General features: G+C 32.3%; 1 protein-coding gene across 3 annotated transcripts in view; it reads left to right on the top strand.

Annotated features, from left to right (window-relative positions):
• The window catches only part of LOC115884602 (RING finger protein 17), a 50,219-nt gene that overhangs the window by 13,009 nt on the left and 21,232 nt on the right, over window positions 1-15,978 (top strand). For all 3 annotated transcript variants that reach the window (XM_030903232.1, XM_030903233.1, XM_030903234.1), the window contains exons 10-22: window positions 748-1,022; window positions 1,175-1,330; window positions 3,623-3,782; window positions 3,837-3,962; window positions 6,360-6,540; window positions 6,604-6,720; window positions 8,077-8,167; window positions 8,777-9,194; window positions 10,653-10,877; window positions 12,036-12,204; window positions 12,609-12,850; window positions 13,621-13,768; window positions 13,856-14,113. In XM_030903232.1, coding sequence (XP_030759092.1) covers window positions 748-1,022; window positions 1,175-1,330; window positions 3,623-3,782; window positions 3,837-3,962; window positions 6,360-6,540; window positions 6,604-6,720; window positions 8,077-8,167; window positions 8,777-9,194; window positions 10,653-10,877; window positions 12,036-12,204; window positions 12,609-12,850; window positions 13,621-13,768; window positions 13,856-14,113 — 2,566 coding nt within the window. The remainder of the gene's footprint in view (window positions 1-747; window positions 1,023-1,174; window positions 1,331-3,622; window positions 3,783-3,836; window positions 3,963-6,359; window positions 6,541-6,603; window positions 6,721-8,076; window positions 8,168-8,776; window positions 9,195-10,652; window positions 10,878-12,035; window positions 12,205-12,608; window positions 12,851-13,620; window positions 13,769-13,855; window positions 14,114-15,978) is intronic.

Below are 15,978 nucleotides of genomic sequence, written 5' to 3' on the forward strand. Positions count from 1 at the left end.
AGTCAACTTTAGTTTAATTTATGTCAATGATGATAGATATTGATAATTTCGATTCCAAATATCTCGAGAACCATTACGCATAGCGATTTGTACCTAGAGACCTTTTTTACGTAAAAAACTTCGTAAATGCATATTTTTATACTCAGTAGTTTTATACAGGTACGAACGAAAAGTTATTACTCCTCAAACCAGTTCAAAAATATGTAGGTGGCGCCCTCTACAAGTAGGAGTCATATTGACATCAAAATTAAATTTTTCATGTCAAAAAACTTCCAGACACCAATTTTCATTCAAATATTGACGTTACTTCATAAATTATTTGAAAAAAATCGAAATAAAAATGAAACTTCTACACCCTATATCTCTGAAAGTAAGCATTTTAGGACATACATTTATACGAACCTTTTTACTTATCTTTATCTGTAGAATATGCTACCGAAGTTTCCGGAATACATTTCGGACCACCCTGTATATACGATACCGAGATATGATTTTTTCTTTCTAATAATAAAGGAAAAAATAGAAAACTGAAAGGCGTAGGACCTTTCTATTAAAATTGAGAGCTCTTACTTGGATAGATTTTTTTTGACGTGTCCATTTTTTTCAAAGTATAAAGCGAAAAATAATAGTCGATTTTTTTGACCTACCCTATTAAATATTGTGAAGAAGAATTACTGAAAAACTAAACTTTTTTCATAACAAATATCCTGATATCTTAAACAAGCTATATCAAACTTTATTTTTTAGATTTACAGTTGACTCCGGTATATTTGATTCGTTAGAGTCGGCTTTTGACGTGGAAAAATGTGAAAATTCTCAATACCGATTAGTTACAGAAAACGAATTGGATGATGACTATGTTTTGGAAAATGACCCTGAAATTGAAACTGAGCTACAAGAAATTATTAACAAGTCTGAGCAATTGGTTTTGAGTGAAGAAAATAGCAGCCCTAGCACGTCGAGAAAACCATCAAAAAATCTTCAAAAATATACAAAACCCAAAGACCAAAAGTATAATTCAGGTAATTATATTATTATTTGTTAATAATGAATCAAAAACTTATAAACCAAGAAGAAAAATATTGAAAAATGTTATTCTATTTTTATGCCTTTGTTACTTCTAAATAAGAATTCTCTTGACAAAAAGTGGAAACTACAAGTTATTTATTTTTAGGTAATATGGGGAAAATAACTGTGCAACACATTAATTCAATGGAAAGCTTCTATATTCAATACAAAAATGATGAACCGAAATTACAGCAACTAAATTCTGACATAGAGAACTATATCAAGATGGGTGGAGCCGAGTCGGTTGAGGAATTCCAACTCAGTAAGTGTTTTTAACCTAGATCTACTCTTGGGTGCAAATTATTATTTTATATTTATTTTTAATTATTAATTAAGTCATAAATGATCTGCAAATTGATAGTAGAGGTTTGTAACAAGATTTATATCATGATAGCTGATAGGCTATTATTATCCACCTGTATCACACAGAGATGGATTTTTTTCTTCTTATTCGTGAACATTATTTTATTTATTAAGTATAAATACAAAATATATTGACTTGTTCCTGTATAATTCATAATAAATGTCATAGTTGAATAATAGTTTATAGGCTTGGTACATTCTCCGCCGATGCTGCCATCGTCGGAGAATATCGTAAACAATTGATATATAGAAATACACGGGTTTAAATAGCGAGTATACGAAAAATGTATTTTACAGGGTTCTACAAATTCGAGGTACAAGCATTGGTATGTCGGAAACTGTAATAGATACGAAGATGGTTAAATTGGGGCCAAGTTGCGCTTTGATATGTTTACCAAGATACCATCAAAAAAGTTTTAAAAATTTCAAGGATTGCTGAGTTTTTTTGGAAAAAACGGATTTTTTTGAAAATCAATTTTATTTTTCCCTGTCGTTACTTTTTAGCAAATCAAAAACTAATTGCACATTCTCATAGCCAGTTTATTAGGGCTATCTGATAGTATTTTTAGATTTTCAAGTTAGCCGATAATTTGTGAGATACGGAGGCCAACTTAATTTTTTTAAATACGGATCTGCATTTTTTATTTCAGTTTTTGAAAGAACTCGGTCTCCTAAGTACAATGATATGCCACACTTTATACTTTTATTTTTGTTTTTGGTACCTTAACAACAACAAAACTATTTAATTATTATTTAAAATAATTTCAAGTCCGAGTCTGTTTTTTTTAAATTATTTAACCTGATTATATTCATCGCAATAATATTGATCAGCGCTAATTAAAATTGAAAAAGAAAAATCGAGCTAATTGAAAGATTCAAATAAATAACCAGGTCAGCAATTTAAAGATATTATTTTCAACTTTTTTATTATGAATTTGAAATCTCAGTATGATATAATAATATGCATAATATTAATCGTTGTTATTATAAATAAATCAACTTCTACAAACTAGTTTTTAATGCTCTACATGTTCGAAACGGCTACCACTTTGCCTATTGCACAAATCTATTGTAAATGTTGAAAAATAATGATTTCACTTTTATAAATGACGTCAACTAATGCAACACCCCCCTTGGCCTCTTGGCGACAGGTCCAGGAACCTCGATGGCCATTATACTGCTCTACCATTTCCGATTCATCTTACGGGGAAATTATTTGATTGTTTTTATTATACTAGTTGAAGCCTGGCGCATCCGCCACATCAGGAAAAAAAAAACTTTTTATTTTTTAATCAAATGAAAAACAAAAAATCCGGCGACGACATTTTTTACAAATCTTTTAGTAAAAAAAGCAACTTTCTAGAGCAAGTCGTTACTTCGGTAGAGACGGCACAGATAAACATTATCTAGATTAGCATTATATGTAGATTATATTTATATTATTTATTTTTTATTGCAGTTGATTTTCAGTATCCAATGTTTTACCCCATGTCATTGTTAAGTTTGAAGGCTTATCAATATTGTAACGATGAATAGATTAAATATTAAAAAAAGCAGAGCCAGACTTAAAATTAGTTTAAATCGGCTAATTTGAAAATCTAAAAATATTATCAGATAGCCCTAATAAAGTGGTTATGAGAATGTGCAATTAGTTTTTTGAATTTTTAAAAAGTAACGACAGGAAAAAAGTAAAATTGATTTTCAAAAAAATCGTTGGATGGATAAATACTTTTTTTCTTATAGATGTAATATCCTTGTAAAATTTAACAAATTTTGATCTCATATGCTACCCACAAAATTACCCATTTCTATACAAACTGTATTTAAAAAGTTCTGTAGTACTTCAGAAGATATTAATGAAATAGTCACTCGTTTTCTCTTTAAACCACACTGTTTGTACTGATCAGTAGCATCACCAGATGAATTTTCTTTTATAGATATTTTTTTTCTCCAAAACCGTTAATTTTAGTAGCATTGGTTTATTAGAAAATTGGTGACGACCACAGTAACTTCTGCCATACTGAAATATAAGTGAGAGATCTAAAAAAATGCAAAAAACCTACATTCCTGGTATTATAGTTTTCTAAATTCTGTATTGCAAGTTCAGCCACAGATACTGTATAGTTTGGGGTGGATAATTACATGTACCGCAAGGTAAAATGTAAGAGGTCTTATTTTTTTTTTCTTTTAGATCAACTGTATCTAGCTTTATATATAGCCGACTACCAAAAAGACAAAGACGTGAAATGGTGTAGAGCTAGATTAATTGATATTATAAAAGTTGATGAGACAAACACATATGACATGTTCTTTATTGACTATGGAAAGAGCCAGGTGGTCGAGGCGAATAGGTATAAAGTTCACCATCCGTTTTGAAATTGAAATTTTAACAGTGTTATTTTTAGAATTAAAGACATGCCTGCATTTCTTGCTGCAAAGAGACCCTTCGCCATTCATTGTTCATTGCATAATCCCTTAGGAGTAAATTGGAATAAAAATTCCCATTTTGCTTTGGCCAGGATCTTAAATGGGTAAGTGAAACTAAAATATACACCAATGGAGATATCAAATCCAAATAATAGGAATATACGGTCATCGCAAAACATTTTCCGGTGCACAATCCGGTCATCTCCTGCGGTCATCAATCATATCGAAATTGACACTAAAGCCTGACTAAATGAAATTTCGGCAAAAATGTTTAAATTTGTTGTATAATTTAAGATACCGAGCAGCTCTTTATTTACTTTATAGAGCACATGATTCTAACAGATATTTTATTTAGATTAAAGCTTCATTCAGAACCTCGCAATTAGTGGAATAAATTAGTGGTTTCAATTACACTTTTTACTTTTTAGTTTACAATCATTCACAATGTCAAAAAAACACCATTAAAATGAATAGAATAACCCAGCAACAGCTTGCGGTTGTCAGTTGTATCCATAGAGAGAGCTTATTATTTGAGTTATAAAACAATCAGCTTTTGATTTCTAACCATAATTTTTCTTGACGGAATATAATCAAAGTCATTTAAATGACATTTCTCGTAAATTTTGAAGTATAATTAATGGAAAAGTTAAGTTTGATAACTTTTTCTACTAATTTAAAATGTCTACCACTAATTTTGACGTTCTGAATGCTTACATTGAAAATAAAGGAACAAACTTCTATGTTAATTTAATCCACTAATTTATTTCACTATTTGCGAGGTTCTGAATGAAGCTTAAAGGTGCAAAAATTAGTTTAAACCGAATTTTATTATCCCTGTGTTGGTCACATTGCGCCGTGTTGCAAGTGCGCAACGTTGTCGTTTATCATTTGACAATTATCATAATCTCACTCATTATTTTGTATAATATCGTGTTGTTGAATCTTTGTGAGTAATTCTCGTTTTTTATTTTATAAGTGTTTTTTTTTAAATTGTACCTTTAAGCACAAACAGTTCTTTTAAGAATTAAATTTTTGTACTGCATTTCTTGAGATTGTGTGTTGAAAATATGCCCAAGCATTTAAACAGTTCAAGCAAAGAGCTTGTAGCTTCCCTGATATACTCTTTTGAAGGAGAACGTGACAATAAAGGTGCTTTATTACCCTTGATTGCAGTCAGAAAAGTAAGTTTGATTGGTAAGCACATTATACCACTTTCAAACTTATTTTTACGATAGTTTTTAGTAAATTCTGTGATTATTAGCACAGATTATAAACTTGTCAAAAGCATTGTTTTTCGTGGTTCCAATTTTCGGAGTCGCGCACTAGTTAGGTTACTAGTTTGCGCACATAGCACGCCCACTTATGGTCTCCAAAATTGTGCACAGCGCCTGACCGGCCCAGTTATTACGCTGTTTAAACGCGAGTTTATTTTTGCGCACAGGAAATTTTACTCGTTTGCTCATCGTCATAAAAAATAATTTTCGTACCACGATTTAGGGACAAGATTTTTATCTGTATACATATATAGTATACCTAATCTGTGTTATTAGTGTGTTTTATTTTATTTTACTTATTCATGTTAGTCCAATGGTTATATATATCAAATATAAAGAATAAATAATAAAATTCTGTAAATAAACATAAACAATTTTCAAAAAAACATTAAGATAAAATTATTATAGTTTAATCACAAAATCTACTTGTGTAATTGATCCGCAAATTACGTCAGGCGGTAACGTTATTAGCGGGCGTGGCGTTAAAAAGTGACTCGCGCATATCGTAACTGTCAAAATAAGGTACACGTAAATACTGCATGACGCTATTCTGTTTACCGATATCTCTCTAACTGTCAAAATAAGGTACGCGTAAATACTGCATGACGCTATTCGGTTTTCCGATATCTCTCTAATAACTGGGCCGTTCAGGCGCTGTGCACAATTTTAGAGGCCATAAATGGGCGTGCTATGTGCGCAAACGAATATCCTAACTAGTGCCCGATTCCGAAAATTGGAACCACGAAAAACAATAAAGAAAAAACAAAGTTTATAATCTGTGGTATTAATGTGTGCATTAATAGCACCCTCTTACTTGTTATTACAACTTGTGGTGTTGTAAGTTGTACGTCAATAAATAAATAAATAACCCATAATAACGCTTAGAATAATTTTCATAATGGACTAGTTTTTGTCAATATGTAATAAGTTAAATAAGCTATAAAACAAATAAATCAATTAATTATTAAAACATCAACTATTAAATTAAAAATAAAACGTAAAAATCTTTAAAAAATGATATAACAAATATATATGAATTTGCAATTTTACTTAAGATTTATTACATAAATCCATAACAATCTGGCAGCGCTGTCGCCATCGCTTGTCACTCAAGTTGATCACGTGCATCGGAAATTGTTTTGCGATTACCATACACTTATGGAATCAACCTCTAATTTTTTTCTTTCCTATTCTTTTACACCTTGGAAATATATTTTAACTTTTTAGGAAAGATATCTGTATGGTTGTGAAGAATGTCGAGAACGGTATTCACGATGTCGATCTTATGTTAGCATCGTCAGATGGCAATGTCACTTCCGTCATTGACATTTTGGTACACGCCACTCACTCAGTTGCTCCAGCCAACGATGATAATTCCAGCCTTGACGAATTGCTACCCCCTAAAAAGGTAATGTCAATTGTAATTTGTAACGTATTGTGTATTTGACAGTAATATTTTATTAATTTTCAGGGTGCCTATTTTCCGGAATTAAAAGTTTTCCCAAACAGTGCCAAGTTTGTTAAGAATCAATCTGAAAAAGTGACTATAGCCAATATTGTGGACCCCTACCACATATTTGTTCATGTGGTAAGTTATATTATTTTCAGGGGATTATTTAGGGCATTACTTTAGGGAATGTCTTGGATATTAAGTATGATTAACATAATTATAATTATGTATGATTAACTTTATTTCCAACATTTCATATCCTTTCAACTTCCCAATCAATTATATTGATCTTTCTTTTTGTTTGGTCACTGATTACCTTAAGATTCATCCATAAATTTGTTCAACTTATATTATTCTTATAAAATGTGACTACGCTACAAGATGTAAACATAACCTGAATAATTATATGAACAAAAACTTTGGAACTTTGGATTTATTATTTAGGTATACTGTGTTCCGCAAACTTCGGCAGCGTATTCTACAGATAAAAATAAGTAAAAAAGTTTGTATAAATGTAAGTTCTAAATTGCTTAGTTTTGGAGAGTCGTCAAGTAACGTCAATATTTGGATGAAATTGGTGTCTGGGGGTTTTTTGACATGAGAAATTTTATTTTGATGTGTGTCAATATAACTCCTGTTTGTAGGGGGCGCCACCTACATCTGTTTTAACTGTTTTAAAAAGTAATAACTTTTCGTCCGTACCTGTATAAAACTGATGAGTGAAAAAATATAAATTTTCGTGATTTTTTACGTAAAAATGTCTTTCGGTTGCTACGAGAATAAACATGTTAAGTAGATAGTTATTTGACTGCAATGATAAATTCGGGAATTTTTTATTTTTTTAAATTAATCATAAATTTTTCTGTGAAAATATCATGACAAACAGTTTCTGTTGAACATTTGACACAAAATCTTTGATTTCAGTCTAATAATAATTATTTAATCAACATGTTTAATTTATGTCAATGATGACAGGTATTGATAATTTTGATTTCGAATATCTCGAGAACCATTACATGTAGCGATTTTTACTAACAGAGATTTTTTACCTAAAAAACTTGGTAAATGTATTTTTTTACTCAGTATTTTTATACAGATACGAACGAAAAGTTATTACTCTTCAAACCAGTTAAAAAATATGTAGGTGGCGTCATCTACAAGTAGGAGTCATGTTGACATCAAAATCCAAATTTCTCATGTCAAAAAGCTTCCAGACGCCAACTTTCATCCAAAAATTGACGTTACTTCAGAAATTATTTGGAAAAAATCGAAATAAAAATGAAACTTCAACACCCTGTATCTCCAAAACTAAGCATTTTAGGACATACATTTATACAAACTTTTTTACTTATTTTTATCTGCAGAATATGCTGCCGAAGTTTCCAGAATACAGTTCGGACCACCTTGTAGATGTATACTTATCTGGAGTATAAATTAACTAACCATATGTGTTACTATCAAACTTCAAATAAAAATTTTGACTTATTTATTTAGGTTGCCTATCAGGAAACATTTAAATCAACCCTTAAGTCCATCAAGAAGGCGTACAGGCAGTCAAAGGCACAAGGATGCGTTCCAATTGAAGGTAAACTTTCAAAAATAGTAAAACTTTTTAAAACTATATTAAAAAAAACATTAATAACCAAAAAACATTAATAACAATAATAACATTTGGAACTCGAACCGTATTCTATCACATACCGCGTAAATCTGTCATCATCGATTTTTGCGGAACACTGTTCGTGATCGCGATAAAATATAAATGGTTTTGACTCCCTTTATTTAGATGTCTTTGGTTATGCACTGCATATTTATTGTTTCTAGTATAGAATTTCCAAAGTCAATAGGAAGTACTGGGACTCTTAATTCGTTCGTCCAGACTTTGTCAACCAACAGTGCTGAAATTATGTGTTCCAATCTATTCCAGTTGGCTTCAAAAAACTATAACTGTCATTTTGGTTTTGATGTTATGAGCTTGTTGATGGATTTCGATCAGTGTCATAATTAAAAATCGACTGTCCCGCCAAATAAAATTCAAGTCTGTTTGTTACTAAAATGTTTATTACTAAAACTGATATGTTTTGTTGCATGGAAATTTCCCGTTAAAAAACGGCCATTTGTACACTATCGAGATATATATTATGTCGCCAGTTATTTCGTTACAATCTTCCCTTTAATATTTTTTTATTATTAGGAACGTACGTTATGGTGGAACACAAAGACCCCGTCCGTTCCAACTACCACAGAGCCTTCATCAAGAGCGCGGACCTCCTCAACGACAAGGTGTACGTCCAGCTGGTCGATTGGGGCGTCAGCGTGGTGGTAGGAAGTGCTCAGATCAAACCCCTGCCCCAAAACTTGACCCGGCTCGAGTGTCAGGCCGTTTTAATTAAACTCACCGATATAGCACCGTACAACAAGCAAACCACATGGAGTCCGGTGGCTAATCGCGTGTTGGAGACCTATTACCGGTCTCAGGAAGTCCTAAAGATGATCGTGCATTATGTAACGCCTGAATTCGAAGTTGCACTGTTTGACATTACGAGGAACGTCGATGTGTGCCTAAATGCCATGATGGTCGAGAATAATCTAGCGGATTCTACCGGATATGTGTAAGAAAATTCATTTTTTTAACGATTTCTTATTGTTTTTATACAGTAATCCTCAAAAAGCTTATTACAGTATAACTTCAGTAGTCCGGGCAGATATCTTTCCAGCATACATCCGGGTTACTGGAGGTATTTAAATATATTTATTAAAAAATGTGGCCGGCCGTAGCGCAAGCAGTAGTGTGTCGATCTGCGGTGCGAGAGATGTGATGGTACTGGGTTCGATCCTCAGCCAGTACGGTCGCTTTATTTATTTAAATAAAAATATTGATTTATCTAAATAGAGCGACCAGCGAGCCGCCACCTCAAGGAAGGCAATGGCAAACCACCTTGAGTATATTTGCCTTGTACAGCCTCTCAAATAATGCCGTTCGGGTTCGGTGATAAACTGTAGGTCCCGTGTACTTGTGAAACACTGATGACACACATGACAAGTACATGCGAGAGGTAGCCGACGCTATGTATACAGTATAAGAAGGCACAGTAAACAACTCAAAAATTGTCAAAAATAACGTTTATTAATCTAAATTATTGATAATTTCCCACAAAACCTGATTCCTCGCTGGTTTGCAGCACAGTATAAACAGTTAATCGGTCTTTCGATCTTTTAATATGGATCTTATTATTCATCTTGATGAACTCGTCTGCGTTGTATATTTGTTCTTTGCTTGGAAAGCAGTAACATTTTTGGCCACATATCGTCAAAAGACTATTTTGTACCCTAACTTGAGTTTATCTAGCAATGCTAAAAAATCTGTTTTCGTTTATGAAATTTCTGATGAAATAGGTGCGTGATCATTTCGTTATTGTATAAGTCAGTTGTATAATGATATAGTTTGTCCAATGATTCAAATATTATCCAAAAAATGATAGACACTAGTGTCATTGTCACGAATCGCCTCATTAGATATACAGTTCAAGTGTTGATTATTCTTCTCTTCTAAATTGTTTTTATTTGTCTTTAAAACGATACGTCATCGATAATGGTATTCCTACCTGGCCTTTGAAATTATTTTTATATAAAAGTCTGCATTTTGAAACCATAATCTGTTCCGCAATTTGGCGAGTTTTTTTTTCAGAATCTAGATACTCTAATATTTTCAGATTTTTCGGCGAGTGTAAGAATCTTATGTGCTTGTTTGATTGGAACTATTACGTTTAACACGCTCTAGAATCCAATGCAGAAATATAGACTCAGTTTATTAACAAAATGTAAACGTTTCTGCTTGTCCAGATTGGAAAATTCTGAGATTTCGCGTATGATTTTTTTTGCGCCCGGATTCCAGGGGCAAATGTTTTAAAATGCCCAAATAATTGCCGTGTTCGGATTACTGGAGTGCCCGTTATAGAGAGTGTCCGGACTATTGAAGTTGTACTGTACTTATTAAGAATTTCTTGTTAGAGTTCTTGTTAGAATCATATTATGCTACATTAGTTTTTTACCCTATCTATGATTTCTAGATCTACCCAACTAGAATGGTCTCCTTTGAAGCCAGAGAATGTCAAATATTCTGAAGAAGATGGTCTTCTGTCTTCTTTGCTGAAAAAAGTTGACTGTTCAGATAAAGAATCTGAAGGGTCTGATGATGAGGCAGATAATAGCAATGTTACTCGCAGACCACTGGATATAATCAAGGTGGAAAGTCCGGAGGCCATATTTGTCAAGTTTATTGAATTGAGAGAAAGGTAAAATTAAATTGTTTATTGATATTTTATGATAAGTATTTACTGTATATAAATGTATATGTCGCATCCATCTTTTTGCAAAAAGACTAGGCATATTATAAAACGCCGGCATTTTAAACAAAATAAGGAATTTTTAGAAGAAGCCTATCTATTTTCAGTCACTTTGCAATAAGGCTAATCAGAATTAGGCACATTAAACAATGCCAATATTTTCTGTACACTTCTGTCAACAGACTGCCTGGATTCAGTCTTTCTAATAATCGTCCTTGACCACGCGTTAAGAGAATCGTCACTATTTTGTGCCATTATATCCTAATTTTGAAAGAGTTCAAGAAATGTCTTTGGATAAAATTAGGTTAGATATACCAATCCCGCGTAAAATATTTTGTTCAATCTGATTAGTCTTCATTGGGCATTTTAAAGATTAACTGATATCAAGCGGTCTTTTTGCAGAAACGTACAGCAAATATCATCATTATTTAATTTGTCTAATTGTGATTAGGCACAAAATGCCTAATCACAATTAGCCAAACCAAACCAAAGCAATTAAAAACAGATAGGCTCTTTGTAAAATTTCCTTCTTTTGTTTAAAACGCCGGCGTTTTTTAATATGCCTAGTCTTTTTGCAAAATTCTGAAGTATTCGATAGCCCTCGACTTATATATATTGTTACGTTTTTCGTCGGTTCCGTGTGGATAGAAAGTCACAATTTATTTAAACACAATTTATTCTACACTAATTAACAAAAACAATAACGATAAAAGACTTAAAGAACTATTTACCAACGATTTATAACTATTTATCTAGAAAGAATTTATTTTGAATTTAGCGCGGCAGCTGTACTCGTCTATTTATTTCTGTCCTCTTCAGACCCCAGCCGTCGGTTTATATATCCACAGCTAAAGAGTTCTCAAATAATTCATAGATCATTAGGTGCATAGAGAAGGTTTCGAATGTTCTCGTATGTACTACGCCATTCCAGTGGAACTCGATTGTTCTCGAACGTTCGAATGAATCATTACGGTGTCTATTCTTTAAGGCGATATTTAAGGTCATATGGGGGCGGGACATATCAGTTAGTTAGATTATGCCGAGTCCACACGGGTCCGCAACAATATATTTATCTACGACTAGAGTTAATGAAGGATATGTTTTTAGGGACAGCAATATGTTCAAGGAGCTCCAAATTCATTACAGCGAGTCTCAGGAAAAAAAGGATAATTGGAACGTAGAGGATCTTTGCGTAGCAGAATTAGAAAAGGAGTTTTCTCGTGGAAAAATCGTTGAGGAAAAGGACGGAGAATTTTTGGTTAGCTTATATGATAAAGTACGTATATATTTGTTAACTTGCAGACAAAAATTGTAGTATATCAAAATATACAGGGTGCTACAACATTGGAGTAAAAAAAAGTTTCAAGAATTTTAAGAATTGCTGAGTTCTTTAAAAAACAACTTTTTTGAAAATAAATTTTAATTTTTCCTGTCTACATTTTAGAAGATTCAAAAACTAATTACACATTCTCATAGCCACTGTATCAAGACTAGCTGATAGTATTTTTAGATTTTCAAATAAGCTGGTAATTTGTGATATACATAGGCCAACTTAATTTCTTTAAATATGGACCTGTATATTTTATGTATAGGGCATCCATATAAATATTTTTGAACGAATGTTATACATTCTATTCATAATTTTCATATGGATCTTCATGTTTTTTTTCCTTTTTATAGGGCACCGAGGTGATGCTTCCAAGGGAAAAATTGTATGTATACAGTACATATTTTAATAAGTTCCCTCCAGTAGCGTTAAAAAGTCATCTGTGTAATGTCACTCCAGCTGGTGACACTGGAAAATGGAGCAATTCATCTATAGAATCCTTGCAAGAAATTCTGTCTAAACATACACGAATATATGGTACTATACTTAAAGAGCATTCCGACTGTTTTAACAAGAGTGTACCCATGGAATTATGGTAAGATTGTAACTTTTTTAAAAAGACAATAGATTATATTATTTGTATTGATGAGCTTAAAATCAAAATCAGTCAAAATATTCGTAATAGGGACCATAACGCAGGGTTCACCACTTTGCATAAAAAGATTAAGGAAGCAGCATATCAAAAAAACGGGACTCTTAAATGGCTGACTTAAATTCCGGTTTATCAGTGCCGTTCTAATTTTATTCAAAACATGTAAACATATATTGTAGGATCGACGTAGGGTAGACTCATTAATTTGTTGTTTTATTTTTCGTTTTCAATAAATGTTGGTAGTAATTAAAATAGATAAGTTAAAATAATTATTTATTAGCACAAACATCCGATACGCTACTGAAGCAGGTAACTCGAATTGACTTATCTAAATTCTTTGACATGAAAAAGTTTAAATACGATATATTTTTAATTGTATTATAGCTTCATTAAAATAAAAAATTACCCGCCTATGACACGGAGAGTTCAGGTGTACTGAGAAACGAAAAACAGCGTTGCATTTCGCGGCAGAGTCGTCAGGGAACAACCGTTACGACGGAGACAACCTATCTATCGCTCGTGTCGCACTCGTTAGAACCTAAAACAATAACAAGACATTGTCTGACCGCATTTGCCAGCTATTTATGAATGAGATGCTCAGTCTATATTTTATTTTAAGTCTATGGTAGTTACGTGAAAAACTATACAAGATGTCAAATGTCTAACCAAAAAAATCTCATAATTTCTTCTTTATCCTTATATTTTGTTTATAGGTATGGTGTTGTTGTTCGTGGAGGGCCCTTAGATGCTGACAAGTTAAAATATGTGTCAATTAACAATATCCTGGTCAAATTGGGCTTTGCATACAGAAAACAACCGAAACCAATCAACATGGCCAAAGACGGTGAAGGACTATTAAAGGTATAATAATATTCTCCTTAACGTTGACATTCCGTTATATCAATGTTTTTCAAAATTCTTAGAAAATAATTTGATACCATTTTATAGAGTTTGATGGTAACTGAGGAAAAAACCGAAAAAATCGAAAGTAATGATGATCCACCATCAATTTTTGAAGATGCACCCAACGAAGATAAGGCAACTAAAAGTTGGGTAGATTTAGTTGAAAACGAGCTGGGAACCTTGGATCGCATTCAGGAAAAACAGACAAATCAAGAAATGCAACCTGAGATTTCCCTTCAGAAAATCGAAAACATTACAGATGACTGGTTACCGCCTTACAGATTGGGCAAGAAAGAATTTGAGGTATGTTTTTACTATTTAAGTTCCTCTATTCCTATTAGCTGTTTTTCCTTCATACCTCGTGGATGCCTAACCAACAACTAACTCTACCCATATTTAGAATATAACTATATTTTTTATATCCAATTAAAATATGACTTTATTATTATTATTTTTTCATTATTGGGAATATGGTATAACTTTTCTTGTGATAATTTGGAATAATCGGATGAGGGGCATTTAAATGATGTAAACCATAGAAGATTTTTTTTATACAATAATCTAGTTCAGTTTATTGACACAATCTATAATTTTAACAATTGGGGAGCAGACTTTCTAGATGAATTTTGTCTAATTTCTCTAATTTCGACAAACAAAGAAAAACTGCTACGCTTTTTGCAGGAAATTTTCCGAAAAAAACTAGTAAACTTGAAAAATGAATAAAAAATAAAAAAATAGTACACCTACATGTGAAAAATCTAGTTTTGATGGTAACTCAAACAACTGAAAAAATCTGTCAACTGTCTTTTACGTGAAATTTCTCTTTATTTTTCTGCTGCCACTGTCCATATTTCCAACTACATGGTTCCATTCATTATTAAGTAGTATTATTCCAAAAAAATAGAGAAGTTGTAATACAAAGAAAAACTCTTCATCATTAGCAGTATGTCCACATCTTACGGATATACCGGGTGCGTCTCAAAAGTGGCTCACCCCTATAACTTTTTTATTTTTTTCAGATAAAAAAACGATATTTGGTATAGTAAACGCCACGAATGTTTGGGAGTGATTAATCGCGTGATGAAATTAGAATCGACACGCGCGCTATCATTTTTACATTAAAAACGTAACTTTTTACCGCAGACATAGGTTTTTAAAGGCCTGGTCTAATCTGCCTGCGCTCCTCCTACTTATTCTAAAATTTTAGCGTGATTGACAAAGACGATACTATATCGCGTTTCGTTGATTGGTTAGTTTTTGTGCGTCAGTCCATTGGTGTGCTTGCAGTGCGACCAATGGGGCATTCCAGTTTATATTTATAACCAAATATGTGTTTTGACAAGACTTTGACAGTTAAAACAACAAATTACAACAGATTATATATTGATTATTATATGACTTGAAACACCACGGCACTGGAATTAAGTTTTATGTGACCTTGAGCAGATTAGTTCACATGGTAGCGATCGATGAATCACTCCCAAACATTCGTGGCGTTTACTATATGTAAGTATATGACTTAAATTAGGATTGACTAACGTATTCAATTGTTTTCGGTCACTTCCTGTTTCACCGGAAATGACTACAAGTTTTGATTTTTATATGGCACCTTCCGTATTTTTTCACTATTTGGTAGAAAATGACATTCTGAATAGAATGCCATATCCTATGTCAACTTTTGACATTCTCGCTTAATAAAAATTGTATTTTAAATTTCAATCTAGAGTGCCATGGCTATGTTAAAAACAATAATTTGTAATCAAGGAGCCTTGGAAAAATAGATTTAATCGTCTAATGTTTTTAGTGTCTTGCCCTGGCGTGTTAAAAGATACCCATAGAATCGTATTTTCAATCATATCTCAATTTTTTCAAATGGAACGAGGGTGGCTCATTAGCATATTTGGAAAAAGCATTTTTTTATGAATAATTTTTGATACCACACACTTGGGTATTTCGACTCAAATTGTCGTTATGAACCACTTGTTACAATTGTTACAAATAAACCATATTCGAAAATGTCAAAAGTTGACATATGATATGTCATTCTATTCAGAGTGTCATTTTCTATCGTATCAAATAAAGTAAAAAAAAATCCTAGGGTCTCATTTAAAAATCAAAAGTTGTAGTCATTTCCAGTGAAACAGGAAGTGACCGAAAACAATTGAATA

The sequence above is a fragment of the Sitophilus oryzae genome, unplaced genomic scaffold, assembly GCF_002938485.1.
Source record: "Sitophilus oryzae breed Bouriz unplaced genomic scaffold, Soryzae_2.0 scaffold_302_pilon_pilon, whole genome shotgun sequence".
NCBI lineage: Eukaryota > Metazoa > Arthropoda > Insecta > Coleoptera > Curculionidae > Sitophilus > Sitophilus oryzae.